The following is a 26,624-nucleotide window of genomic DNA, read 5'->3' on the forward strand; positions in this document are numbered from 1 at the left end:
ATGTCAACCAGCTCCAGCTACATTATATATGCACAGATATATTATGTATGTATCTATATGATGTAGCATTAGCATGGCTTGCAGTCAGCTGTGATGGAGCTTCTCTCTCGTCCTCTGTTCCCCTCTCCACTCAGTCAGTAATGGCATCAGGGTTTGATGAAATCTCCTAACAGAAGACGTCCCGGGCTGGCGGGGCCTCTGCCTTCCAGATGAGGTCATGGGCTCTCCGTTTTGATGGGATTACATGCAGTGCTGCCCACTTAGAGATTGGACCTGCTCTTTCTGATGCTAATAGAACAAACCAGCCATCAAACCACTGTGGTTGCGCGTGTCTTTGAAAAGGCAGGACGGTGACAAGTGAAACCTGACTGAGATGGAAAGCATTTGTGATTCCTACAGGGCAAGAGACACAAACCGTTAAACTGGTTCAATGTATACTGCACATGATATTTAGAAATAAGCAAGAAAGGCATAAAATTGCTATTTCTGCAAAGCAGCAAGTATCATGCATTTATTATAACATTTCGTGCACTTAGAATAGTAGCGGTGTATAAAAAAACAGATGCATACTGCTGCACTAAGTGTTTTGCATCATTACTTTTTTGTACTGTGAACGAGCCAATGTCTGGACTACGGCACTGCACTCAGCCAAAAAAAGCACTATTGATTTTCCTTTAAGTTCTCAAGAAAAATATGAAGTATTTGTCTCCTCCAGCAGCTGTGAGTTAAGCAGCCTGAAATTCTAGGACCAGAATTGATTTTTTACTTCCTATTCTAACAACCTGCGTGCCCATACGAGCCTGTTTGGTGACTGCTGGACTTGAGGTAGGCCAGCACCATCATGGGCATCAGTCCTTTTGACAAAGTGCATTGCTTATAGGAAACCCTTACTTACTGTGCGTATAATTGCTTCATTATGTTTTAGGTTCTTCTGACTAAGGCTGTCTATTAGTATTATAATCATTGATATCTAATATGGTGTAATTACCATATTTTTTGTCTGTCAAAATGCTGATTACTAGTTTTATCACTGCGCCAGATTTGGCTCATGATTCATGATATGCAACAAAAGAGTGTTAAAATGGACAAGGTTAGAACACACACACACTCTGGATATTAACGTTAATATTTTACTCTTACCTATTGCTTGCCCTGAGTTGGATATATGCCCCAAACTCCATTAGCTCTAATGTCTTTCTTTATGTTCATGCAGGAGGAGATTTGGGGCCAAGTGATACCTGACCTAGTGTTTTTTCAGTATTTTAAAGAGGCTGAAGGAAAGCAGGGCCACTATCCATCATAGAGACAGGGGGCATTGCCAGAGCAAGGCCTATTTTCAGCCATCCTTGCATGGGTCACAGCAGCAGTACACACACTATATTAATTCTCCTTATTCCAATCATAGAGTACAGCTTTGCCCTGGGTTCAGTGTGGATACAGTTTCTTTGTGTTCTAATACGTTTCCACATTACATCGTTGGTTTGTAATCAATAATCAATGTTTGGAGAATTTGGTTGCCTTAAAGTGAAGTGATGATAGTGTGAACTGAACATATGCAGTGAGGTAAAGAATAGAGGTATAATAGAAAACCAGGACTTTGTAGAGACGTATGAATACTAGATTTACAACTAGGGAGGTGCTGACTGATATCGAGGCTTGTGTGAAGACAATAGGTTGGAAAAAGGACTAGTGAGTTGGTTATGGTCTAAAAATGCACAGATTATTTTAATGAACATGCAATAGAAATGGAGTGGAGTAGAGACAGCATAAATAATACAGAGATAGACTGGTTTGGGAGTGCTGGTGTTTATCCAGTTTTATTGTGATTGCTCTCATTGCGTGGGCTGTCTGCGCTGTCGGAGTCTCGTCAGCTGTGGTCAGGTGAGGTTGGTTGTGTGCTCGCGTGTCCTCTGAGCTTCATCACCACTGACAGCGGGCCTCACCATACACTCCATTGATTCTCTGATGGGCAGGCTCCACCAGGATGCATCGCCTTTTGCCGGTGTGTCTATGTGTGCGTGCTTGCACTAAGTAAAAAATGTGTGACACCACTGAACTCTGACACGCTCCGGGCAATGTGTGAATCTACGGAGGAATTCAAAACATTTTTTATTTAAATGTTTAATGTGTACCTTACCAATGACTGAGTGAACAGTTGCTTTTGGAGAAAGGAAACAAACAGATTGCTAAGAAGCTGTTGTTATGAATCATCCTTTGGACAATGTCTGAGGCACCACCCGTGTCAGTGGAGGTATTAAAAAATTATCGGCCCATGTGTAAAGGAGTGTGCTCATGATCACAGAAGTCATCCAATGAGCCAGAAGGGATTAGTAGAGTCACCTTGAATCAGCAGTGTCATTTTGCCCAGTAAAATGGCATTATGGGAACTGGAGCTGGCCCTGTGATTTGTGTCCTCCTGACAAGGCTTCAGTGTTCATTAGAGGTTGTGGTGAGCAGCTCGTAGACACACGGGAACCTCACACACTGGACAGCTCTGACCACACACACACACACACACACACACACACATACGCATTGGACAGCTCTGACCATGCCCACCCTACTCCTGAGTATGCACCCTATCTATCTAGAAATGTGTCATATGATGTGAGAGATTGATCCTAAATTTCCTTTCATTTATCTGATTGAATTTCATAATCATTTTGTAATTGTTTAATAATGGTTGTGTTTCTGTGCTATGAAATATTATAGAATAAAAGGGGCCAGAGTGAGCCTGTGGAGGCAATGTGATGATGAACTGTGGATCACAGTTTGAACACTCACATGAAATCATGTTACATCATTCGCAGTGTTAGGCTGGGGGTCTCCCTCCCAACAGCACCGACCTGCAAAGAAGGGCTTCCCTATCCATGCTGTGTGTGCGCATACTCGCATTTGTACATAGCATGTTTGAGATATGCGAGAGAGTCTTTCTGTGTATCTGTTTATGCGTGCCCCTTGCAAGTGTGTGTGCCCCATTTTTTGTGTTAAAGACACCTGCCCTACACAAAATTTGGGGCCTTAAAGAATAGGTATTCTGTGTGTGTGTGTGTGTGTGTGTGTGTGTGTGTGTGTGTGTGTGTGTGTGTGTGTGTGTGTGTGTCTTGGAGTGCATTTATCTAGGTATCCACACTTGACCATTTCTCTTTTTTTCCTGTCTTTGCGCGGATTAAATATGACAGTGCCGTTCCGGTTGGATCGTCACTCCCATTATAATAAACCAGCTCTTTATTGGGGGCAAATTGATTTCAAGCAGAGCCTTGTTTATTAGCTTCTGTTCCTCAGAGCTGATCATGAGTCAGCAGATTCAGCATCTCTTTTTAAAATGCTCATCTCTTCAAAACTATGGCCAACCAATGAAATATAGAACAAGGAGAGTGCCCCTGGAAATTGAATGTTCATTTTGAGTAAAAACTGAAAGGTATACAGCCAAAGCCTTTTTCCTCACATCACTCCAAATGATTAAAAGGCCTGGGAGAACGGTCAGTGAATGATTAAAGAGGGTATGTGCTGTCAGTGGGATGTCACCTGTTAGTCTGGGATAGTTACCAATGTAGCAGCGGAGACATAAGTTACGGGCACTATCTGATGAACATCTCCCTCTCTCTTACTTTCTTTCTCTTTTCTCTCTGATCTCTCCCCTGTCTTTCCTCTTGCCCGTTCTCTTTCTTTTTTTATCTCCCTGTCTCTTACCCTTTCCCCATCTCTTTCAGCCTGGCCGATGATTGCCACAGCCATTGTGGGTCATCTCCTGTGGTGACTTCAGACTCAAGAGTTTTCTTCCCTGCTGCATCTTGAGACCCACTGATCTCTCCATTCCTACAATCCTCTCGTCAGTTTACATTCACCCCTTTTGCCCCCTCTTTCCTCTTTCTTCTACTTCTAAGCATCCTTTAAGCTCCCGTGACGACCAACCGGTGGAGCCAGAATGGAGGACACTTACAATAACAGGACTTCTCTGGTTAAGGGGGCCAAGGACATGGTCAAGGAGGCCAAGCGGCATGCAACAAAGAAAGTCAACAAGGTGGTGGACCGCGCTACAGATGAGTACTCATCCCACCACAACTACAGCCGATTCCAGGATGAGGAGGATGAAGATGAGGATTTCTACCGGAACCCCCCAAGGCAGGACGGAGAGGGCTACCACGACAACGAGGAGGGCTCCAGCGATGCCACGGAGGGCCACGATGATGAGGATGAGATCTACGAGGGGGAGTACCAGGGGATCCCCTCGGCAGGAGATAGGAAGCATAAGGAGGGCCAGGTGGCACTGGGGCAGCCAATGTCAGATGCCACAAGGGACCGTAAGGAGCTGGAGCAGGAGAGACAGGCTGATGAGGAGGAGCTGGCCCAACAATACGAGCTGATCATCCAGGAGTGCGGCCACGGAAGGTTCCAGTGGCAGCTGTTCCTGGTGCTCGGGCTGGCACTCATGTCAGATGGGGTGGAGGTGTTTGTGGTGGGCTTCGTGCTGCCCAGTGCAGAGACAGACATGTGTGTGCCCAACTCCAGCTCGGGATGGCTAGGTAAGGGAGCCTGTGCGTGTTTGAGTGTCGGTGAATGTGCCATGCATCTACCTGTGCTAACAGAAAATAATACAATTCCTTCAGTATTAATCAAATTGCATGTGCCCACACTTAATACTTGCAATATTACGATGCAGCTTTGGTATGAGAAATGTATGGGTATGGGTACACCATGAACTGAAATAAAGAAGGTAACTCTGCTGATGTCATACTGATGTCAGTGGGGTTATATCAGCTTGGGCCGGGAGACTACAAATTTATAACAGAAAGTCTGGTGGTGTGGAGTGTGAAAGACGCATGTTTACCAGTCAGGTAATGCAGAAATGTAGGTGTCATTGTTTTCTTGACCTCTGCTGCACAGATTTTAGCATTCTTTTGGTAAAATCTGTTTCTCAAAAGTCCAACAACTTTGTGGAACAGACGGACTGAATCGAAGGAGTACCCCTTTAAGTAACTAGTCAATGGTCCGCATGCCATTAAAAGCTATTAATGCAATTCATTTTTAGCACCTTGTTATTCCCAAAGCAACTGACTGATCAGAAGACATTGTCTTCAGTATGATGAAGAACTAAGTAGGATGAGTGGCAACACAAGCTGGCAAACATCAATGTATGATAAAATATGTTTTTAGCACAGTAGAGGAGAGACCTCGTAAAATAAAGAGATCTCTTTCTGGTGGTCCGGCCACCCTTGAATGTAAAGGTGCAATTACAATTCATTCTACATACTGAATAGTATACACTAAGAGTATTCAGCACTGTGTTTGATAATTCAGACACAACCACGTGTAAAATTAGATGATTTTAGTATGCAAATATACTTCAGTTCTGTTGTTGTTGTTGCTGTTACATATTAAAATTCAAACAATGGTTTAAATTAGTGTGCACCTTGGACAAAAAGGGAGGGCCACACTACTTTCTGAAGAGATAATAAATTAGTTCTGTGTGTTGGCGCTATACGTGTCACACTTTATCCTATAGTTGTTTTTCACATGGATGAGGTGTTTCGGTCCACTGGTCTCCGTGTCAGGATTAAGAAGGTAGCTAGTGTTCTCTCTGTGCTCTGTGTGTTGAGCAGGAGTCCCGGCAGTCCCCATGACTGCAGGTGTATAATCCATCACCAAAGAGCTGTGTGCAGGGGCTGACTCACTGTGTCTGTAGCAGAGTGGTGAGGACATTAAATCAGGCACACAGCCCTTAGATACTTACTGCCACAGTGAGACATGACAATACATCAACTGCGCCGCAACATCTGATGCAAAATTGATACGCCAGGGCCACTTTGAGAATGGAGGTTGTGACGGAAGGTTTGAAAAATTTGGATTACAGTGGGTGAATGTATAAAATAAGAAATTTACACACCCTGTCAGGTTTAATATGTGAATGTGCTTTATTCATCGTCATCATAATTTTGATTGTACTAACACTATATATACGAGGCTGTTTATAACTATGTCCGATAACAAAAAATGATTGCTTTATTGCAACTAAATGATACTAACTACTTAGACACATCTCAGCTTGGATGTGTAAGTTTTATTTAGACATGATGATATAATTTGTTTATATATGTCTGTGTTTAGTCACTGTTAAATCCTCACAAGATGTTGGTACTGTGCACCTTCATTTTTGTCTCTTTCCAAATATCCATGTAAAATCTTCTCTTCCTCTCTAGCCAAGCAAAGTCCTACAGACATTCATGCTCTACGCTCTTCTTCTTCTTGTCTGAGACTCCACCCCCCAACCCCCACACCCCACCCTCCATTCTATGTGCCTCTCTTTTTTTCTCCCATCCTCCCCCATTCTCCTCTCCTTTCTCCCACTGATTGCCCTGAGGTTCCTCCCCATTGAGGTGAACATGATTGGTGTTTGTGTGTGTGTGTGTGCGTGTGTGTGTGCATGTCTGAGCATAGCCTACATGATTACTCTGACCTTGCTGGTATCCATTTGGAGTTTTCCAGAGTAATTACACTTAACAACAGCCAACAAAATGAGGTGAGCTGATATTTTACAGGTGCCATGGCAATTATTTTATTGCCTCGAAGTGCAGAAATAAGCAACAGCCAGTTAAATCTGTGTATGAATTTGATTATGGTGGGCTCATTTTTCACGTGTTTTTTCATATAACTTTTATTTAACTAAGCAGGACAACAAGATTCTTATTTCGCAGTGACAGCCTTACAATAAGATGTCCTCTTCATGGTGGTTTGGTGGTGGCGATAAGGAATAGCCTTCAGGGGGAACAGGGGCTAAACCACCCAACATTGCAGAGATCTGGGTACAGTTTTAGATGTAGTACCTGCAGCTTGGTCCTATGTTCAATTTACCACAACTGGCAGATTCTGCTTGAGGAAAGTCGGTGAGGGATCATGTCCTTGTTACTGCTGCACTAGATCTAGTTGGTTGTGGCTGCACGGAAGAGGTTGTGATCTTGGAGGGGAAAGTTTTTCTACCTTTCTTGGTGACACTCCTCTAGGATACAGTTGACTTTCTGCTGTAACCCGATTTCTTAAACATCACGTACTATATACAAGAAACAGGGTTTCTGTAATTGGTATATGGGATTAGAGAAACCTGATTTCGTCAGATGGATTATATAAGAAAAAGCTGATTTCTTGTGTATGTATATGTCTAAATGGCTTTTTATGTATGAACAGGTGCATGACAAGGACTTCAGACTCATCACTGTGACAGCAGAGCAACGGAATGAAAGGAGAAATCATCGGACATTAAATAGTTCCATCAGAAGTCAAATTAAATCTGAAACTAACACAAATTATATTCTACAAGTCTATAAAATGGTTTGACTAATTGTATAATTCAGACTCATTCGTGTTGTGAGGAAAAGCTACATGCTCTCACTACAAAGTCAGTCTTCTACAGTAAAAGAAAGTAAGTAATATTTCCAAAATAAAGTAAAGGGTGCATGGATTTACAGTAACCAGGTTACTACGATGAAATGTAAAGAGGATTTCTTGCGCAACCAGATTTCTCTGAGTAACCAGATTTCTTGTGACAGACAGGTGTTTCAGAGGGGGCATGTGGCTGTCGACATAGCTAGTGATGGAGAGAACAGTAAAGTGGAACTGGCCATTCTAGAGGAATAACAGGCGAAAAATCTGTAATTCCCCCTCAAAAACAAATAGCTTCCAAATAATTCCAAAGTTCAAAAGCATCGTTGACCACACCACACAAGAAATAATATATTTTATTGGAAATTTCACCTCACAGTCTGAAAACATTTGAATCACATAGTTTCAGAAAGAACAATTTGGTGTTTGGTTAGTGTTTCAGTTAGTTCCAAGCTGCATGGACTTAGCTGAGTGTAATGGGTATGAAAAACACAAGGCATGAATAGGATGGATGACTAAAATGCTGATTAGATTGCTGAATTCAATTGGGCCCACCAAGAATCCAGATCTCACAGGAATCTTTAATGCTAAATGCGAATGAAGGATGGACTGCTGGGTTAGGGGGAGGTGAAATACTGCAAACACTTTAAATAAAAGTGGACGAAGTGGGAAGGAAGCAGGAGGGAAAACGAGTGCTGTGAGATGCAATATGTGTGATGAACAGGGGAGAGTAGAGGAGGAGGGAAAGCTTTGAAGCAGAGAGATTGCCAAGTTAGAGAGGAGTAGTGGGGAGAGAGGTGTGGGTGGATGCGATTAGAGAGGTAGAAGATTGGTGGTATTCAATACAGCAACAATGTGAGGCAGAGGCTTAGCTATCATCTCAGACACAATAGACAAGGGGAACGCATCACCCTATCATTACTTATTTGTCTCTGAGGCTGTCTTTTCCCTGCTGAAACTCCCCTCATTTCTCCCCGACTCTCTGAACTCGGCTCTCCTCGTTTCCATTTTACAGCCCCCTCTCCTTCTCTACAGTTGATACTTGCCCCTTCCTTTCTTGTTTCCGCTCTACTTTATCTTCTTCTTCTTTTCACCCTTACTTCCCTGTCTTCTGATCTCTAGTACCTTTCTCTTTCTGAGGCTTCTTTGTGTCCCAGCGTCAGTCTCCGTCTCCTCTCAAGCTCCACCACCTACATTACTTCTCCCTCTTTGTATCCTTTCTTTTCCTTTCATTCCCCCATCTTTTCTCCCCGTCCATATGGGCCAGCTAGCAGGCTATATGGGGCTGCATGGTCCAGGGGCAGCTGAGCATGGCTAAACTGCAGTAAGATCGCAGCATCACTGCGGAGATTACACTACTTGAGTAGTGCAGCTCCACATTGTGTGGGAGGGGGGGGACTGACTGTGTGTGTGTTTGAGCGTGCATATGGACCAAACCTGCTGCCACCAGCAATATCAGCCACAAGTAAACCATGTTTAACTGCCCGCTCTTATCAGAGGTTCATAGCATCACTATATTTCATGCGAATTATCCACAGTCTTTAATGTAATGAAGGTTGGATCATTACTGATGCTGAGTGAGTCATTTTCAACCCTGCACTCTAAGCCCTACAATAGGTTACTTTCATATAGATTTCATTGAAATCCTGCCCCCACGGATATGACTTAAATATGACAAAAAGCTTCAATCTCTTTTTATGCAGAGGTGGCAGAAGACGCAAGCATGAATCTGATCAAACTGACACGATGTAGTACAAATGTGATTACACGCTGCTTGGTATAAACGAGCTGGTGACAGTGGAGCAAAGAGGAAACTATGGCAAATAAATGAGAGGGAAGCTCAGAGGAGAAGAGAGATGAACAGGAGTGAAGAGGGCGAAAAAGGAGGAAGGGAAAATGAGAAGTGAGCCAGGATATTGGAGAGCAATAGGAGAGGATGCATGCTGAGAGGAAGAGAAATGGAGGAAAAGTTGGGAAGAGAGGCACAAAAGGGGAGGAGAGATGAGGGAAAAGGAGAGGAGTTAAAATAAGGAGCTATTAAGAGATTGAAAGAGTAGAGAGAAACAGAGAGAAGGAGAAGAAAATTTTCAAACACAGAGAGGTACCACAGTGTAGCCAGGGTGCGCAGTGGGCACGCTGTTGTAAGATAGTATCATCATTATGAATAAAACAGGATGGGTGTTTTGCACGACGCTGAAACAGTTTGCACCACTAAGAGCGAAGACCATCAAAGCATGAAATCAGAGGAGAGGTCGTGATGCATCTCAGCGCTCTCACGGCTCTCAGGGGGCTCCTCGAGATGTGACAGGACAGAAAACACTGCACCATGGCCTTCCCCTTCCTCCCCTTTTCACTCTCTTTCTCTCACCCTATCCAGCAAATACTGAACTCCCCTCCGTCGTTACCCTTTTCTTCTCTTTTGTCATCCCCTCCACCCCCGTCCTTCATTGCTTTTGCTCTTTCCTCTGCTCTGCTCACATACAGTATTTCATCTGCTTGCATTTGTGCCCGCTCCTGCATAAATTTTCATTTTTTATCTTCTTGCCTTCATCTAGTTCCTCAATGGCTAGTTTGGCTTCACCAAAAAAGATCAAATCTATTTGTAATATTTTAACTATATGAATTAGGTTTACTCTTTGGTCCTGTGTGTGAAGTCATAGCTGATTTATGCACCATATCTTAGCCTAAAACAGCAACTCCTTGAAATTTGTCTTGTCTTTAGAGTTTGCCTGTGATTTTGCTGAATATTTAGCATTCCTAGAGATGTGTTTTGACATCTCAACAGAGTGTCATGGGGCGAAACCTTTTGCTTATGCCTGAGAGGTCTCCTGACATATTGTCATTTTCTGATGTTGCTCGGAGTCTATATGGGTCATCAAGTCCAAATTCAGCTGTATTTCACACTCTTACGGCGAGACGTTTGTACCAGCTATTGCTTCTAACTTGTTTAATCAGTGTAGATTTCTCCTGTATATGAAACCAAGCCTTTACATTTCACCCTTTCTGGATTTTCAGAGGCAAAATTAGGCTGAACTGAAGTCTATTGATTGTATCCCTCTTCTTAGGAGAAAGGACCTACATTTATTGTTGTACTAAATCATTGACAAGGCAGTAGTGGGTGATAGAATGGAGAGAAGAGGTTTCATTAATGAAAATACTCTGAAGCTCTTGTGGTCCAGCCTTATCATTTCCAATGTGTTCACTATTGACAGGTTGACTGTAGCCTCAGCGTCAGTCTAATGAAATGTTGTAACATTCCATGGGTGATATATGTTATACTGTTAAGTTGAAGTGGACTACTAAACAGAACTGGCTTATCGGGACCATCTGGTGCAAACTATTTACAGTTACTTTGATTTATATTGAACATGTTTTGAGAAAAACCTTATTGCATAACCTCACCCCAGTAAAGACTCAAAACATGTTGTCCCTTTATTTATATATATAAAAAAATATATCAGTGCATGGATATCCTTTAAAACATTGCATTATTTGAGTTGGGTCCCCTTGAAGATTACACCAGTTTTAGTCCAAACCCTTGGTTGTCATATTCCACTATCAAAAACATGGAAAGTCCTGCATAGGTCTAAGAATGTTTAAGTGTGACACCCACCCACATGTAACTGTCACAAAAGTCTGATGTCTGTGTGTTGCCGACATGCAGTAAACTTTGTCATTTGTAAATGCACATCTTTATTTTTCTTCACCTAATTCTTCCACATCGGTTTATAAAGAGCTGTGTATTTTGACAAACGTATACAAAGAAAAGTATTTGAGTAATCCAATAAGCAGATACACGTGAGGAACCAAACGCTGTAGAATATGCGACTGTATCACTCTGAAAGTGGAGCGAGACTCATAAAGAAATTAGCAATGGGGAAAAGGAGACAAGATTCTGGTGAAAAAGTCATTTTCTGACTTGACAGGTTAACGTTACAAAAAGTACTTTTTGGTCTTTTGGTGACGAGACAGACCTCATAATGTTATTGGATGTCTGTGCTATTTTCGAATTATATGACACTGCAGTACACTACTTTCCTCTTTGTTGGTGCAGGCATTGCTGACATCATGCTCTGAGATATCGCGCAGCAAGTCGGACAGAACATCAATAAATTCATTACGTAATTGACTGTTCTGTGAGGGATGCATTCATAAGTCAACAGTTTTATTGCTTTTTAAGGGCATTAAAGTAGCAGGAGTCAGAGGTTCTGTCCTTGTCTGTTCTTTGCCTGTGTCTCTAAAAACCTAAAACCAAAAAATAAAAAAAGGAAATAAAAATAATTGAAAAAAAAACAAACAGCTTATTGTTTGAAAGTTGAGTGTGGAAACAAAATGAAAAGGCCTCTGGATGTTTGGATGCATGACATGTAAATGGGAGGCCAGTGGGCGTTTGCCTGTGCACCCCTCCCCTTAATGAAGCAAAAGTGAACTGTGCATAGACTGAAGACTTCTGTTAAATTTAGAATTGTATTTATGGTACCTTCAGGCGAGTATCGAGATGGCTGCCAAATGTGACAGATAGCTAGGTTTTGACCCCTGAAGCGAGAGAGTCAAACAAATATCTGCTCACAGCAGAGGAGAAGAGACCTGACTGCAGACATTACAGAAAGGAAATGCATCTTGCTATTACGATTATTGTAATGGGATGAACAAAGTGTCCCTACGGCTCAGTCATATCACTCCATGTATGACTGTGACTTTCACATTCTCTCCTTTTTGTGTGGAGTTATAAATACAAATAACCTCTCAGGTTTATGTTTATGTGTCTGCATATGTCTGGATATGGATGAAGACAAAACATCACAGTGATATTATCTGTCAGTAAACTATTCAGTGTTTTAGCCTGGAACAGAAATCTCAAAAACGATATTTCTAAATGGAAAAAAAAATTCCAGTTGTACCAGACACCGTATGTCCATGAAGGCTGCTAAACACATAATGCCAGATACATTTTAGACTAAAACAGTAACAATAGGCTCCTCTCTCCAGAGCAGAATCATGATTATCAGTGAGAGAAATCAATGCTGTTTTGTTGGTGCATTGATCCCATTTGTGATGAGAGAGATTAAAACAGCGCAGAGGGCCCTTTTGTAAAGTCACCCTGCATTACTGTGCACATTTGTCTCCTCATTGATCAGAGCCCGTTTTCAGTTCTTTACACACTGTATTTACTCATCAACGTTGGAGTACGTTACTGGAGCTGAGGGTTTTCCAATTGGGTTTCAGGTTCATCATCATCAGTCTTTGCTACAATTTTTAGTCCAGTCAGAGTAGCAGGAATACTGTCGCTTTAATTTGGAAACTGTACATGTAGCAATCTCTTCGTGTAGAAAGAATAGGTCTGATATGTGAGTTGGGGAATGTGTGTGTATGTGTGTGTGTGGTTGTGTGTGTTTAAATATTAGATATTTTGAGTAATACCTGCACTTGCATCAAGCAGCTATTTTATCATTTTTTTCTCTGTAAAACAGCATGATCATCTATAAATTTAGCATTCTATATGGAGTCAATCATTCAACATAAATTCACTGATGAACATTCAGTAATAATGGAGGCACAAGCTTATTATTGTTGCATATTCTAATTTGACACTTCGCCATTTGCCAGTGGAGGCACATGTCGAGGACACGATTCCTAAAACGGTTCTTGGCTGAGAGTCAGTGTCGGGTGGCTTGGACAACTTAGCCTGATATATTTTCAAAATCTCACCCCTCACATTCACTTCTATGAAAAAAGGTACTTCAGTTATGTTGTGGTAAATGGTGATATAAGGATTAAAAATGCAAACCTGTGAAGATCACCTGTCATACTGTCATCAGGGAGAGAAGGAGTGTCCATCTTAGTTGGTCTTGCCACGGCGTCTTTGAGCAAGGCATAATTGCTCTTTGGCTGAAATGCTTTGTTAAAAACAGTGGTTCGCAGCAGATAACTTTCTGGGAATCTCTGTTGTGTGCATGGCTGTAACTACATTAACATGTTAAATAAGCTGTAATCACTATTTTTATATTAACAGTGGACCACATGACCACTTCATTGGTGTGTCTCGTGATGAGAATTTTCATCAGACTCTGCAGTTCCCCTCACCTCTAACGGTCCTTGAAGCATTTTATAACTCTCACCTCTCATCAGCACCGAGGTCAGCAAGTAGCTGGTCAACATAGTGGAGCCTTTAGCAGCTAACAAGCCAGATGTTTCACTCAGTAGTTGATGGAGACCAAAAGCAGAGCTAAAGGTTTTGCCATATTAACCACATCAACAACCTAGTGGCCAAAAAAAGGTTTAAATTACTAATAAATAATAACAATAATAATGCTAATACTGTTCCTAAAGAGGATGTAAGGTATAATTTTGTAAAGATAATCCAGCAAATTATATGTGAAAATATAATTTATAACATTATTATAAGACTGTGGGAGGTTACTCATTTGTTTGCTTACAGATGAAATCTGACAAGAGCACTGGCACCAAATCATCTTTATAAACTCCCAAAATGTTGGTATAGTCCTAGATACTAAAACATACAAACTCATTCAAACCAATGCACATAGAGGGATTATAGAAATGTGAGGTAATGCACTGCATATTAAGGCAAACAAAAATCAGGCCCCTCTCTCCTCCTTCTCTTTCCAGGCAGTGTTGTTTACTTGGGAATGATGATTGGGGCTCTCTTTTGGGGAGGGATGTCTGACAAAGTGGGTCGCAGACAGTGCCTCCTCATTTGCATGTCCACGAACGGCTTCTTCGCCTTCCTGTCATCTTTTGTCCAGGGATACGGCTTCTTCCTCCTTTGCCGTCTCGTCGCAGGCTTCGGGTAAGTCTGATATAGTGGAGGTCATTCTGGGGCCGACGAGGATGGCAAGCCAGCGGTTAAATGAGTTGTGAGAATCCAGTCCAGTGCAACCTCAAAGTCTTTTCTGGCAACAGGATGGTCACACTATCTGAACTTGCACAGTATATGTCCAAAATCAATGCGTGTAACAGGCCTAAATCAGTAAGAGTAAAAAATTAATCTCTGTGAGACAAAATCTATTTGAGGACTGTTTCTGTACGCATGTCTCTGTCTCTACAAGTTATTACCCCCCCTGTTGTCCTCCACTGAATAATTGTCAGAGTTGTTGGATATAAGCTGAAAGCAATTTCCTTGAATGATTACTTGAAGCTCATTTCTTTCTCACTGCTCTACAGAAAGTTTGTAGAGTCGGACTCTTTTATCAGAGAGGGTTTGTTATACATCTATCTGTCAAATTTCCTTTCCAGCTAAATGAATGTAATTTGTTCCTGCTTTTACAATGCAGAACAGCCAAAACTATTAGCAGCCAATGTAAGATGTTATAGCCAGTGATATCCTAACTCCTTAAACTCCAAAAACTTATAACAATATACCGTACATTCGCCCAACTTAGAATCTCTTAAAATAACCAGAGTGTGTGCGGGTAAAAACTCTACCAGACAGTGTGTCATCCTCTTGCGACATTGAAACATGGTGTAGACGGTGATTTATTGTGTCCTCTTCTTTGGCAGTGTAACTGTTTCTTCAAGAGCTAATTCAGTAATTGCATCTCCATCATTCTCCCCAGAGACCTTCAGAGTAATTGAAAAGGATTTCCAAACTGCAGATGTGACCTGTGCCACTGAATCATGAGGAACTGGCACAAAAATTTTTTTTGCACTACGTTTGGGGAAGAAGTATGCTTAGCTGTGCTTGTTTTTTGCCTACTATGTCTCCTTTGTAATCTTTGCAATGAGCCTATAATTTATCCCATTTTTAATGGAAAACAATCCAAAAAACACTTTACGTAGGAAAAAGGCTTAATAATGGCTGTTAGACAATGTCCTTCTTGTTGTACTTAAGCTGGAGGAACAAAAAGGTCACAATCTGCTTGATTAAGGCAAAGCATGTAAAAGCAAACATAAATGCAACTACTGTATGTGAAAAAAGTAAAACATTAGGATTAATAAGGTTCCATTTGTGCCCTGTTTTTGGCTCTACCAGCCTTGCTCCGACTCACTTTCCCATTCTCTCTGATTCTTGCAGGATAGGAGGCGCTGTGCCCATCGTTTTCTCCTTCTTTGCAGAGGTGTTGTCCAGGGAGAAAAGAGGAGAACATCTGAGCTGGTTGTGTATGTTCTGGATGATTGGAGAGATCTATGCATCTGCTATGGCCTGGGCCATCATACCACACTACGGTGAGTTTAATGGTTAGAAAATATTGGTACGTACACCCATCTGGAATTGGTGCTAAACTTGAGATTGTGCTTTATAGCAAAGAGAAAGGGCCAATTGTGAGTTGCAAAAAAGTTGTGTCTCATGAAAGCCTTAACAGGATTAAGTGCAACAATACTGATGGGATGCTTGGCAATGTGACTTTATGATAAGCTCCTGACTACAGGTTACAAAACCATAAGGCTTCCTCGTGGCTGTGGGTTGACGTGCCAGTTTTCCCTGCCATGAGAATCAATCACTTAATAGCTCTGAGTGGCTGCAGGCGGGGGGAGGCAGAGGTTAAGAGATTAACGTATGCATGGGGTACCATGGAGAAGACACATGCTTAAAGGGTGAGGGTGGGCCCGTGGCGTAGAGAGAAAACTGTGATTTATGACAATACTTTGTTAAATATCAGCTGGACTCATCATGAAAAGAAACAAAAAGAAGGCATGCGCTTATTTTCCTCTCCTCCTCTCCTCCTCTCTGCTTTTTTTTACCCTGCTGTCCCTTCCTTTTACTGCCTCCTCTCTCCTCCTGTTTTGTACTCTCCCCATCTCTCTGCCAACTCCGTCCTTCTTTTTATTACCTCTCCTCTCTCTCCATTCTCTGTCTCCGCAGAGTGTTCTTCTTGATCAAGCATAATTAGGTTTTTCTCCTTGCTCTAATGGGACAAAGCTACAGCTAGAGGTGATATATGGCCAGTCAATGCTTTAGCCAACCTGTGACGTCAGTGAGAGAGAGACAGTGTGTGTGTGTGTGTGTGTTTATTGCTGTAAGTGGCATGGATGATATTTTACTGGGCTGCAGCCAAATACATGTCTTCTTAAAGGGAAATTGAAGGCAATAACATTTGACACTATTAAGAGTTCATTGAAGTTAACACACACAGAAAGGCAAATGAGGACACACACACGCCATTGCTAATCATGGAGTTCTCGATAAAGGACTTACATGTTACTCAAGGAGATGCAACCACACATGCGCAAGGGACACAGTGCTTTAGATCTGCTCACATGGATGTAAAGCAGTACAGCTTCACCAGTTTGTAAAGTACACTGGTGATGGACTTGCAAAACCCTCTGCAACTAGAATGAGACTTCATGAAGAAACTCTGCTGTCAGATCTGCTGATATCGTATTGAAGGGATGGTAGTGGCCTTACTTTGCTCTCCTTCTCTCTGACACTCACTACCACTCTGCCTCTCTTTCTCTGAGAGGGAGCTACGTGTCTTGCATACATACTCCAGCGCTCACCAATGGTTTTTATGTTTTACCTAAAGTGCTGCAGTGCCTTCAGCCAATAGCATTACAATGTGTGGGCAAAAATGCCGCCTGCACAGATGCCTTTACGCCTTTGAATGAGGACATAAAGGTATCGGTGACGGGTTATGATACAAGTGCCTCCGCACTGGTGTGTAATACACCATTAGAGCCCTCATTTATCTTCTTCACTCATTGACTTATAATGTCTCCCAAAAGACCCCTTCCAGACTCACAGCTGGGGTCCTGAAGGAGGTCTGCTTGGCACAGATCCTCATCACACTGACGGGAGAGTCTGAGGGGTCTACTTGCTGCCAAGCACGCCCACCACTAGAATAACATCGTTAGATGCAGTTCAGATATACAGATTAAAGTTTAAACACCCCCAGTGGACTTAGTCAATTATATGTAACTTCTCTACTTGTAATTTATTATTTTCGAAAGCCATTGTAGTATGTCATTTTAGCTTTCTTCACAGTTAACCCCCAATTTTCTTCAAAAAAAATCTATCTGTCTATCTACAGTATCAAAGCCTGGGAGTAGTGTAGCACCACTGACTCAGTCATCCATAGACTTAGTCAATTATGTACATAATCCCTGTAATGAGATTTCCAGTGGCATGGGAGAAACACTAACCCTGAGGGGCAGGAAGCCACGCTACATATCTGTAGAAAAGGCAATCACTGCTGAACAACTTCCCGTTCTCTCTCTCTCTTTAGTTCTCTCTCTCTCACTCTGAGTCACTCCAGACGTACGCATACACACACACACACACACACACACACACACACACACACACACACACACACACACACACACACACACACACACACACACACACACACACACACACACACACACACACACACACACACACACACGTGCGCACTCAAACACACACATAAAGAGAGACAGGGAAATAAATAAAGAGACTCACAGAAAGCGGGAATACGCAGAGGCGAGATGTCGTCTACAAAAGTCATTACTCATGTTGCCCAACAAAAGACACTATGAGAGTCAAACCCAGTCGTAGACTCACTTCTGATGTATATTGTCTCACAGATAAAATTGTTACTCAGCACAAAAGCTGAACTTTACACTGGCCTATGGAAACATTAAATATATTCTGTTTATCTTGCACATTGCATTGTTTTCTTTACATTAAGAAATGTGCAGTTAGCAAATATGAAGACAAAATCCATACATTTTATTTGCCTTTTACATTATTTCCTTTTTCTGTTTTTGCTTTACTTTTTATCCTTTTTGTTTGCACTGATTTCTGCTTTCTACTGAGAAATTTTCAACTGTCTGGTCTCTTTTAGGATGCATTTATACCACTTATGACTATATGCGTTGCTATCAAAGCCGGATTTTAACATACTGCGGGATTAATTCCACGCAGTGTTTTTCTGGCATAACCATTAGCGTTAACCCCCTCCCCATCCTCTGGCTCCTCTCCTACACCCGCTGATGAATAATGGTGCTATGGTGCTATTCCCTTTGGAGCAGCGTTTTCATGATGCACGATCTCTTGAGAGACGTGGGAGGTCACGACTGACACGGCAACCCCTTTCTGTGCTTCCTCCCAAAAATTCTAAAACATGAAGTCAATGACAGTACAAATACAGATTTAAATATACAGTGAATTTGTGACTGCATCCTGGCTGGTCCTGGCATTGCTGTATATATACTTTAGTTCAACTTCAGTTACATTATGAGCATTCCTTTCTGTAACTTTTACACGCTGCTCACAATAAACATAAAAAATACATAAAAAAAAGTAATGCATCACATAATCCCAGATTTTGAGAGATAAAACATACTTCACATATCTGAACTACAGCATAACCTAACAATGTTTGATTTGGAGATTGAACATCTATGACAGACAGAACTATGAATAAGGTTGTTTGTGTGTTTGTTCAACTTGGCAACAAAAGATCATTTCAATCCTTTTATTATTTCTAACTCTCTGATTTTTTTTTTGCTAATAATCTGTTCTCTTTTCTCCACTGAATGGTATAGAAAATGCTTACAAAATAAATGTTTTTCAAATGGAAAAAGAAAATGTATGAGGTATAGTTTTGTTTGTATGTTTGTGTGTTTACTCATGTGCTTGTGTGGGTGGTAATGTGGCATTATGGCACTATGTTAGTGGTGTCAGTGTCGTCTGCATATGGTTATCCATGCTATTAATTTCTGTGCTTATTTTCTCAGTTGATGCCATTTTTGTGTGTGTGCGTGTGTGTGTGTGTGTGTGTGTGTGTGTGTGTAAGTGTATATGTTTGGGTACATGTGCATCTCCCCCTTTATGAGAATGTATGTCCGTGTGTGTGTGTGTGTGTGTGTGTGTGTGTGTGTGTGTGTGTGTGTGTGTGTGTGTGTGTGTGTGTGTGTGTGCACGTTACAATGATTAATGAGCCTGGGAGAGTGCCAGTGGGCTGAGATCAGGTGCAACAAGATTTAACTTAGCAGAAAACACTCAATTCCTTTCCTACACATTCAATTAACCCGTCCCTGTGCACTTCTCTCAGCTTCCCCTGCAGAGCCATTCATCTCTGAGCTTACACATCACTCTGCTCCGGCCGTGGAGTGCTCTCATTTAAATGCCATCTTTTATTTGCAGCCTCTTTGTGTTCACAGTATGAGATTCACACATAACATTTAGAATCAGCCTCTCAGATCAAGTGGCCCAGTCCCCCCTCTGATAAGGATATAAACTACTACATTACACTACGTCTAATATCATTTAGTCACTGCTTCCTCAAAGCTTTGTTTCGAGACTTATTAAGTTATTGTATTTATTCATTTTTTCCCTTTTTGAGTTAAAGATTGGCTAAATAGCCACCTGCTGAGTGCATAATTCATCAATGAGTATTGCAAACACTTTTAAGTAAAAAAAAAAAGAAGTGCCATAACACGTTAAATGCCAATTACCAGCATTTCTGAGCTTAAAAAAAAAAAGAAAAACTCTGGAAGCACTTTGATTTGTGAGCTTTCAGATTAACATGAGACAACTACTAGTGCTCTGAAGACAGCAAAACATCTTTTGAATCCTGGAAAATCACAACAATGTGCCAAAAACAGATAAGCTAAACAAAAAGAAACCATTCAAAATGAATGTGTCAGAGCTATATATTATATTATATCCAGTATTTTGGTATCCAACATAATGTTGTCCACTTTTGCTGCAATATTTGCAGTGGTGGTCCTTTTTCATTAAAACTGTACAAATTCACATTTTTGACATAATCAAATGATGTAATTTGAGTATGTGTAATGTGAAAGGAGTTGATTATAGTGACTAAGTATATCACAGTTTGTATCCTGTTGTTCATGATTGTTTTAGTTTGTTAAAAATAGTGGTTCGCAGCAGAGAACTTTATGGGAATCTCTCTGGTGTGTATGTCTGTAACTATATTAAAGCGGCTATAAAAAATAACAATGGGCCACATAACCGCTTGCGTGCGGGAGGAGTGACTCGTAGTGACAAAACCGCAGAGAATTATCATCATTATTACCACCAGACTCTGCAGCTCCCAGTCAGCTCTACGGCACTTTATAGCGTCTTATAACTCATTGTTTTGGTTTTATGGCTGGTAGCTGTACTGTTCTGGTTCACTCTCACCTCTCATCGGCATCAAAGGTGGCAGCTGGTGAACACAGTGGAGCATTTAGCAGCTTAAGAGGCAGATGCTTCCCTCAGTAGTTGGTGGAGACGTAAGATTAGAGGCTGTGTAAATTAGCAATTGTTTGCTACAAGTTCACCACAATTATGTTATACCGTGAATGAAAGTCATGTGAATGATCTTAACTATACCAGGTTTGGTCATTTACCTCACTGGACATTTATAAAGCTTTAGAAAGGTACATAGCACTTGCAAGAAAATGTGAAAGAAGCACTTGTCATGTTTTCTTGCAAGCACTTAAAGGCAAAGCAAGGCAAGTTTATTCGTATAACACATTTCAGTAACAAGGTTATTCAAGGTGCTTTACATAATACATGAAAGGCATCAAAATGTAAAAGTATTATAAGACAATACAAAAAGCATTAAGATATAAATTAAAAAGAGTTAAATAGAAAATAAAACATTTTTAAAAAATTTCACGAGTCAAACTTACAGTGGTGTAAGTAATTATGAGTAATTATTTGATTTAATAAAAGGCAGCGGCAAATAGAATAGTCTTCAGCATTGATTTAAAAGAGCTGAGAGTTGCAGCAGACCTGCAGTTCTCTGGGAGTTTGTTCCAGATATGTGGAGGATAAAAACTGAACACTGGTTCTCCATGTTTAGTTTTGACTCTGGGGACAGAAAGCAGACCTGTCCCAGAGGGGTCTGGATGATTCATAACTTAGCAGCAGATCAGAAATTCGCCCTAATCCATTCAGTGCTTTATAAACCAACAGCAATATTTTGAAATCAGTTCTTTAACAGACATTAAAAGCATTCATATCCTATTCTGCCAAGTCATCGATCTTCAGCTGACCTGACTGTCACTGCTGTTGTGTGCCTGCTGTTTACAGGTTGGAGCTTCAGTATGGGTTCGGCATACCAGTTTCACAGTTGGAGGGTGTTTGTGGTCGTCTGCGCCCTGCCTTGTGTGTGTGCTGTGGTGGCACTTACCTTCATGCCTGAAAGCCCCAGATTCTACCTTGAGGTAAACCGATTTTATTTTTGAATTTTTACAGCTTTCACACTGAAACTGATCTGATCTCTTCTGAATCTGCTGCATCAGTTGTATCTTCAAGAATGTCACATCATGGTGCTGCGTCACTGTCACCAGCTGTCCGTGCTCATCAGTTTTACATTCAACATCTCTAGAAAAGTACGTCAGGCAAATTGAGTGCATTTGAACATTTCCCAACAGATCAGACCAAAACTGTGTGAGTCATCCAAAACAGGCCTTATATTTATCTGCAAAATAGAAGCTGAGAGATCCGTGACAGTAGGTTGCTGGTGCTGCAGGGTAATTACCCTTTGAAGTGAAATGAGTCACTGTTGTCGTGACTCTCATCCTTTTGGCCCATTTTGGAAAAATCAAAGGTGCGTATTTTTGTGGAGTATCCACGATTGTGGTTGTGAGACTGCTGCTGTCCCCGGGTAAGCGCGACTGGTGCTGATCCCATGAATTTATCTCATCTTCTCCCTCTCTTTCCCTCACTTTCCGTCCTGTCAGGTGGGGAAGCATGATGAAGCCTGGATGATCCTCAAACAGATCCATGACACAAACATGAGAGCGCGTGGGCAACCGGAGAAAGTCTTCACCGTGAGTGTTTGTTTCTGCTGTGTGCTTTCTTGGCCGGGTTTCCTGATGCTTAAGGAAGCAAAGAGGCTTATATTCTGCCACAGCTGGGACAGGTTTTAACGCTTTCACTGTGCAGGATCATATCTGAATTATGATGGTTCTAAAAGCTGTTTTGTGTCATTCAGGCTTATGTGCTGCGTGAGCTGCACATTGGGAAAGCCTCTTAGTCAACACGTTTCTTGAATTGATCATATACTGTAGTACACACTGTTTATATTCACCTTTTTGATTCAGATTTGATTTTCATCACTCTTATCGCGTATAGTTATGCTTTCACTCGTGTACGAAACTAAAGATGACCACACAGAAATAAGTGATCATCTATACCTTGGACCCTGACTGCATTATCACAGTTATGTCAAGAAATTAACATCGCCTGAATATAGCATACACTGATTGTACTGTACTGTAAATATCTTGCTTATACTGTTTCCCATGGTTAATTATGCAGGTAAACAGGATCAAGATCCCCAAACAGCTGGATGAACTGGTTGAAATGAAGTCAGAGTCTGGCAACGCAGTTTCCAAGGTTTTCTTTAGGATAAAGTCTGAAACACATGGGGTAAATACTTGTCTTTTTATTCAATTTCATTACAAGGCTTTTTTTTTTTGGCCAGCCATTTATTTTCTTTCTTATTATGACACTCATCTCTGCCCTTTGCCCCCACCCCAATTTAATCTTGTGACCAACTAAAGTGTAATAAATTTCTTGTCTCTCTTTAGATCTATCTGAATCTAATGAAGTGCTTCAACTATCCTATGCGAGAAAACATGATGCGCCTAGCCATAGTGTGGTTCACACTCTCATTCGGGTGAGCTTCTTTCTGATGTCGTTTGTTGCGCAGAAAAATCAGATAAATCTAATTTCTTCAGTCAGATAATAGCACTAGGCAGTTGGGCTGGCGACCACATTGCATTTCTGTCATCTTGATCTCTCTGCTGTGCAGAAGTTGCATGGTCTTGAAATCAATCACAGCCTCTAGATCGATACTGGTCCATTGGTGTCTCAGTGGGAGCAGAGATAGGAGGGAAAGCAGCCAGAGATTCAAAAAAAAAAAAAACAGCCTGAAAGCACTCTTTAAATTCAAACAGAAACCACAAGTGTCCCCTGGTGTTCGACGGAGCCTGCCAGCTATCTGCATGTGTCTGACTGCACACTTGAGAGTGTATCTATATTGATATTTTTGTCAAATCTCAGTCTAATATCCACATTCTTTGGCTGATGATTAATCATTTGATTTTTGATATCCTGATATCACTGAATTGTTCCGGTTGCAGGTATTATGGCCTGTCAGTCTGGTTCCCTGATGTCATCAAACACCTTCAGGCAGATGAGTATGCCTCCAAAGTGAAGACCCACAACAACGAACACATCGAAGACTTCACCTTCAACTTCACCCTGGAGAACCAGATACACCAAAATGGCCTCTTCATTAATGACCGGTCGGTCAATTTACCAGCAGGATTAGTGGAGCCAAAATAATATTTAAATAATTGTTTAGTTTATAAAGTTAATCACAGAGTACTTACATTTAAACGTGAACATATTTGTACCATGAAAACAGGGAGATTTAGGATCCAAAATGACTCTATAACTATTATACTGCGATGGAATATTAAAAGCAGAATGTAACTGTGCTTCTTCAGGTTCATCAATATGAAGCTGAAGTCCGTCACCTTCATTGACTCTACCTTTCGTAACTGCTACTTTGATGATGTGACATCGGTGGGCTCCTTCTTCCGTAACTGTACTTTCATTGATGTGTTCTTCTTCAACACAGGTGAGACACTAGGATTAAAGATTCTTAAACTCTTACTTTGAAAAAAATGCACAATGTTAGAGTAGTGTGTTTTGTCATCTCTGATTCTCAGATTCATCAGGTGAATTTGTGTCCTGGTGAAAAGAAAAGAGTCAGCTCAACAGACAACATAGCACCAGCTAGTGATCAGCTTTGTTTTATTGTTGCCAAGTTTTGATTTCTTTTTTCTTTTGGGCAGACATCGATGAATCCAAGTTGATCGATGGCACGGAGGTGCTCAACAGCACATTCACCCACAACAAGACAGGATGCCAGATGACATTTGATGATGACTACAGCGCCTACTGGGTCTACTTCATCAACTTCCTTGGGACCCTGGCTGTTCTGCCCGGCAACATCGTGTCCGCCCTTCTCATGGACAAAATTGGGCGTCTGTCCATGTTAGGTAAGAATGAGGGGTAAGGGCTCTCATGTTTGCGTGTTCACTTGAGTAACTGGTGTTCACATTGACTTTAGGATGCTGAAGTGATTCATGCTATGGATGTGGCATCCATCATTGAGTATGAGAGGCAGTTTCTATTAGTCCCTATAGTTTAATTGAACATTAGTCAAATGAATGTGACTTGCACTAACTCTTGCTCCTACACTCTTGCTCTCTTGGTGTTCGTTTGTCCATCAGGTGGCTCTATGGTCCTTTCAGGCATCAGCTGTTTCTTCCTGTGGTTTGGCACCAGTGAGTCCATGATGATTTTCATGTTGTGCCTTTACAACGGCCTGAGCATCTCTGCCTGGAACTCCCTGGATGTGGTCACAACTGAGTCATTCCCTACTGTCAGGAGGTGAGGGGACCAATGATACGGATGAGTTTTTATTTGCTTATATAAGTGTTTAGACCTGCTCATGCAGGTATTTGTCCATGCGTGTACATGTAATGGACATATAAATAAAGAATACACTGGTGATTCAACCTTATCTAATTTATCTCTCTCTTTTTATTCTACTTTCTACCCCCTTTTCTCCCTGTGTCTCTCTCTCCACAGAGGCACAGGCTTTGGGTTCTGCAATGCTCTGTGTAAGCTCGCCGCAGTCCTGGGGAACCTGATTTTTGGTTCTCTTGTTAGCATCACCAAGGCCATCCCCATCCTCATGGCCTCGTCTGTGCTCGTCGGTGGAGGCCTGGTTGGACTCCGGTTGCCTGACACCAGGGCAAATGTCCTCATGTAACACCAGCGTGGCGTTCATCAGCTGGGATAAAACCTGTATATGACCTGGGTGAATCCGAGCGGAAGCCCAGGGAGTGTTGGGTAAGCAGTGCAAATTGCTTGGTTCATACATATCTTAACACTTGTAATCACATTTTGCAAATGTACCTTAGGTAAACCATCTTTTCATAGTGCGTTTGACTTTTATCAAACAAGTCAAACCCATTAGATTCTGTGTAAGTCAACAATAAGCTTAGTCATTTTGTGAATGTATTGTTTGGAGATTTCACATGACAGAGCTGGGAGTTTGCACAGGTTTAGGCACTGAAATTTTGGTGGAGTTTTGTTCAGTGATTGGTTGCAACATCCAGCTGCAGCCATAACCCTTTGACGAGTCAATGCATGGTTAAAGCTCAAGGCTTTTAATATTGATACAGTCTTATTAAGACAAGCCAGATGGGGAGAAAAGTGAAAAACAAGCTGTAATGAGCACAGCCGACCTGCTGTTTGACAACGAAGGGAATAGATGATCAGACAGAGCGGACACACGACACAGCTGTATGACAGCTGGCTTGCTCACAGGACCCACATACACAGGGCATGTTGTAGACACTGTGCAGAAAGTCAGCATACACAAATACATAACAAGCCACACATAGATCCACTTTCTGGGCAAATACATGTCTTAAAAGAAACTGACACTCACATATACCCACTCTACACATACATCATACCGTGCACACAATACTGTATTTTGTACAACATGAAATTTGCTCAGGCTTCTGCAACCTTTTCAAAGTAGATGATAGTTTGACACCAAGCCCTTTGCATTACCTACCCAGCCAAGAATCAAAAAGGCCATATTGAAAAACTGTATTTTCTTGTACCAATAATTGTATGGTATGTTGAATCTGAGGATGTTCATATTATTTTCTGCTGTGTTATTGTGGAAGTTGGAATGATGATTTATTCATTTTGTCCAAATGTTGTCGGTCCAGGTCCCCTTCCATTTGTGTATTATTGTACGAAGGCTATTTGATGAGCTCTCCCTCTGATTCTCCTCAGCTTTGTGTTGGATCTTGCTTGTGGCAGTGACGTTGATAATGACATGCCATGCTGCTTCCTTTTAAAAATACTGAATGGCCTTTTTTAAATGTGCCTCTCCTTAACTGGAGCAGTCTGCCCATTGTCATGTGGTGTCCCACAGTTATAAGGAACAGACAGAAACTGAATAGGGAGTGAATAGATAAAATAATCATGGTGTTTTTGTGAATATATGTGAAATATGTGGCCAATACAACATTTTATTAGAGTGTGAATTCATTTTGGGTTTAAACCTCATCTCTTTTGTTAGACATCCCTATTTTAATTAAACCTTTATTTCTGTGAGATAAGCCTCCTCCTCTCCTGAAAAAAAAAATCAGTTGTTACAAAAGGTAACAAAGAATCATAACACGATCAAATGGTTTAAGTTACCGTGCATGACTACAAAGTAATAATGTAAATAACAACC

General features: G+C 41.4%; 1 protein-coding gene across 2 annotated transcripts; it reads left to right on the forward strand.

Moving 5' to 3' along the window:
* The first annotated feature begins 3,928 nt into the window (after positions 1-3,928).
* Positions 3,929-25,282, forward strand: sv2ca (synaptic vesicle glycoprotein 2Ca). 2 transcript variants are annotated; one of them, XM_040155675.1, is made up of 12 exons: positions 3,929-4,526; positions 14,008-14,188; positions 15,413-15,564; positions 21,368-21,501; positions 22,021-22,110; positions 22,601-22,711; positions 22,873-22,961; positions 23,428-23,592; positions 23,797-23,930; positions 24,148-24,354; positions 24,589-24,748; positions 24,950-25,282. In XM_040155675.1, exons 1-12 carry the CDS (start codon positions 3,929-3,931, stop codon positions 25,131-25,133), a joined length of 2,205 nt encoding a protein of 734 aa, XP_040011609.1. In that variant the 3' UTR covers positions 25,134-25,282. The 2 variants fall into 2 exon arrangements, with proteins under 2 accessions (XP_040011609.1, XP_040011611.1); XM_040155677.1 differs by lacking the exon at positions 24,148-24,354.
* The last annotated feature ends 1,342 nt before the right edge of the window (positions 25,283-26,624 follow it).

This window comes from Xiphias gladius, chromosome 19, assembly GCF_016859285.1.
Source record: "Xiphias gladius isolate SHS-SW01 ecotype Sanya breed wild chromosome 19, ASM1685928v1, whole genome shotgun sequence".
In the NCBI taxonomy this organism is placed as follows: Eukaryota; Metazoa; Chordata; class Actinopteri; order Istiophoriformes; family Xiphiidae; genus Xiphias; species Xiphias gladius.